Source organism: Buceros rhinoceros, unplaced genomic scaffold (assembly GCF_000710305.1).
Source record: "Buceros rhinoceros silvestris isolate BGI_N320 unplaced genomic scaffold, ASM71030v1 scaffold43861, whole genome shotgun sequence".
Taxonomy (NCBI): domain Eukaryota; kingdom Metazoa; phylum Chordata; class Aves; order Bucerotiformes; family Bucerotidae; genus Buceros; species Buceros rhinoceros.
Genome location: NW_010393291.1, coordinates 505 through 3925, shown reverse-complemented (window position 1 = coordinate 3925; position 3421 = coordinate 505). Strand labels below are relative to the sequence as shown.

Here is a 3421-nt window from a genome sequence, read left to right as displayed (position 1 = left end):
CCGAGTGTGATGGTCACGACTGTTAAACCCCAGTTACTGTTGTAGCTGAGTGTTTCCAAATAACTCAATGGAAGTGGTGAGCTTTCTGTAGCGACTGATGGACGTGCATCAGCGACCTCACTTTCTAACTGCAGGTCAGAGCCCTGAACAGTAGCTAGTAAAGAGTTCATCTGTGGACATTTCGTAGTTTTTCAACAAGCCTTGCTCTACAGCTTGGTTGCTGCTCACAAGCAAACCATTTCTATCTGACAGATCCACATAACCAAGGCCAAAATATGATGTGATTAGCAAGACTCCTGACAAGGAGATGCTTAGAAGCCATGTTTTAAATTGCACCCCTGAACTGAAAGAAACGTCAATGCAACAGCAAGTCAATCCAGCACAGTGTGGAAATTCTGAGTAAACGAGGTCGTCTGGTCTTGGCTGGCTCCTGGGACCCTTGCTGACCCCTCATTAGCAAGCACAGGACTGACTGCTTCTGCTGTTGCATGAATGGGCTGTTGCCCTGCTGAGTAACTGGATCCACTGGGGCAGTGCTAATGGGCAGCAGGTCTTTGCCTTCTTCACCCAGACAGATGCCAAGCCTACAGCCCATGGGAGAAGGAGGGACAGAGAACAGACCATCAAGCCCTTGTCCCTCCTGGAGCATCTCCCAGTGACAACCTGTGAGCTGGCTCTCTCTCCCTTCCTCTCTATCCCTCAATACCAATGGCAGTGAACAGCGTAGGCTGGCTTTGTACGGTCATGAGTTATGACAGAATAGAAGAGTCCCAAGAGCTGAATGACAGTGAGGTACCACAGTTCATGAGCTGTGGGCAGAGGTGTTCTTTTTTTGTTCTTCATAACTGAGTTTTGAAATCTTTTCAGGACAATGTACCAGCATTTCCTTTTCCTTCTCTTCCTCTCCTTCCATCCGCATAAATGTCAAGATCAAATCTTGGGTGAAGACCCATATGAAATGCCCCAAGACCACCAGGAAGTTTACAATGGGACGAAAAATGACGTCAAAGAGATTCCAAAGATTGCAAAGCCCTCCATTTCTGAGATGATCTTTGTGCAAACCAGCATCACTGCTATAAGGAAAGGAGCCTTCAGGTACATGCCCAATCTGATCAAGATTTTGTTTATTGGCAACAAGATCAAGACAGTTGAACCTGGAGCCTTTGATAATTTGGTCAAGCTGAGGGACTTGGACATCTCTGGTGCCTTGTTGGAAGAACTCTCTGCGGGCACTTTCCAAAACCTCCCAAGCTTGCGGAGGCTGATGCTGAGAGACGGCCACCTCAGATGTATCCCCAAAGGCCTGTTTGATGGGCTGGGAAATCTGGAAGAGCTCTCCCTGCACATCAATGCAATCTCTTCTCTTCCAGAAGGCATTTTTGACTCTCTCGTCAATCTAACATTTTTGGACCTGGCTAGAAACAGGATCACGACTCTTCCTGGGAATGCCTTTAGCAAACTACCCCGGCTGCAAGTCCTCCAGCTGTATGAGAATGAGTTGCAGGACCTCCCAGAGGGGCTGCTAGACAGTCAGCCAGAGCTGCTAGAGCTCAACCTCCAGAGGAATAGGCTTAGAGAACTGCCACCCATGCTCCTGAGGAGCCTGCCTCACCTGGAGAAACTCCTCTTGGACAACAACCTCATCAAGGTTCTCCCACCTCAAGGCTTTTTTGGTTTAAACAAATTGAACCTGTTGACTCTGGGTTCAAATAACATTACAGAGCTCCCCTGCTGCCTTTTTGACACCACGCCACACCTGCGGGAGCTGGACCTGGGCAGAAACAGTTTGGCCATGCTTCCAGAGGGCATCTTTGCTAACCTCACATCTCTTGGCAAACTCACCTTGTCCCACAACCAGCTAGCAGCCCTGCCAAGAGGAGCTTTCAGTGGACTCAGTAAGCTTTTGGACCTCCAGCTGGACTCAAACCAGCTCTCTGCCCTCGACGATGATGTCTTTGCTTCTCTCCCAAACCTGAAAACCCTCAGCCTTCAGAAGAACCAGCTGGAGAGTGTCCCCCGAGGGCTCCTGGACCCCATGAAGAAGCTCAGCTCAGTGTATCTGAGTGGGAACCCATGGAGATGTGACTGCAACCTCTGCTACCTGCACAGCTGGATCCTGAGCAACAGTGAGAAGGTCAAATTGTCCACTAAAGTGTCGTGCAAGAGTCCACCCCACCTGGCAGGGCAGGCAATAGCATCACTGAGGGATGGTCACTTAATTTGTCCAGCTACTCTGCCTCTTTCAGCTCCTTTTAGCCTATCTCTGCCATTCACCTCCACATCATCACAAGGAATGTCAGCCTTGCTGTCACGTGGAGCCTTGCCCACTGCAGCACCAGCCATGCTGTCATTGGCAGCCTTTCCCATCAGGACACTACCAACCATGCTGTTGCCTGTGGCCGCCTCTGCTATGTTGCCAACCATGCCAAAAAAGGCCTTCTTCATCGCTGCATCACCAACCATGACATCTAAGGCCTTTGTCACCACTGCACCATCAACCATACCGACAAGGGCCTTCATCACCACCCCATCACCAACTGTGATGCCAAAAGCCTCCATCACCACCCCGTCACCAACTGTGCTGCCTGAAGCATTCGTTACCACCCCATCACCAATTATGCTGCCAGGAACTTCCATCAACATACCCTCATCAACTGTGCTGCCACAGGCCTCTGTTGCCACCCCATCATCAACCCTGCTGCCCAAGGCTTCCATCATCACCCCATCACCAGCTCTGCCACAGACGCCCTTCACTCTACGTCCAACTCCAGCCATCACAAGCCTACAGCCTCCTAGGGCCACCAGCCCAGAGCCTGCACTGTCCACTCTAGCTTCTGCCACAACACTGGTGCCAACCGGCCTGCTGGCAGCCACCACCAGACAAGAGCCTTCTGCTCTTCTGCTGCCCACAGAGAGACCAGCCACCATCCCATGGGGGTCACCCGGAATCTCCCTTGTCTCAGCCCCGTTCATGGCACTCCAACCAACCCCCAGAGATGTTGTGCGAGGCATGGTCTCGCTGGCCTCACACTCCCCATCTCACCATGTCAGGGAGCGAGACTATGTCACCACATGGGGCTTGTCCATGGTTGGCACCCAGCCTGCTCTCACTGCCCCCCAACATTCTTCCACCTCTGCAGTCACCATCCTGCTCCCAACATCTCCTGTCCCACCACCGCCAGACCACACCAGGCCCTGGTTGTGCGAGGCATGGTCTCGCTGGCCTCACACTCCCCATCTCACCATGTCAGGGAGCGAGACTATGTCACCACATGGGGCTTGTCCATGGTTGGCACCCAGCCTGCTCTCACTGCCCCCCAACATTCTTCCACCTCTGCAGTCACCATCCTGCTCCCAACATCTCCTGTCCCACCACCGCCAGACCACACCAGGCCCTGGTCTGCCTCCTCACCCCTGGCCC

General features: G+C 52.5%; 2 protein-coding genes across 2 annotated transcripts; both read left to right on the top strand.

Annotated features, from left to right (window-relative positions):
* The first annotated feature begins 958 nt into the window (after positions 1-958).
* On the top strand, positions 959-2472 carry LOC104501054 (carboxypeptidase N subunit 2-like). Its single transcript, XM_010144791.1, has 2 exons — positions 959-2188; positions 2257-2472. Exons 1-2 carry the CDS (start codon positions 959-961, stop codon positions 2470-2472), a joined length of 1446 nt encoding a protein of 481 aa, XP_010143093.1.
* Positions 2473-2617: 145 nt separating this feature from the next.
* Positions 2618-3088, top strand: LOC104501053 (podocalyxin-like; the record flags this gene model as incomplete). Its single annotated transcript, XM_010144790.1, has 1 exon — positions 2618-3088. A coding segment is annotated over exon 1 (471 nt), but the record flags the coding sequence as incomplete, so codon positions are not given.
* Between the last annotated feature and the right edge of the window lie 333 nt (positions 3089-3421).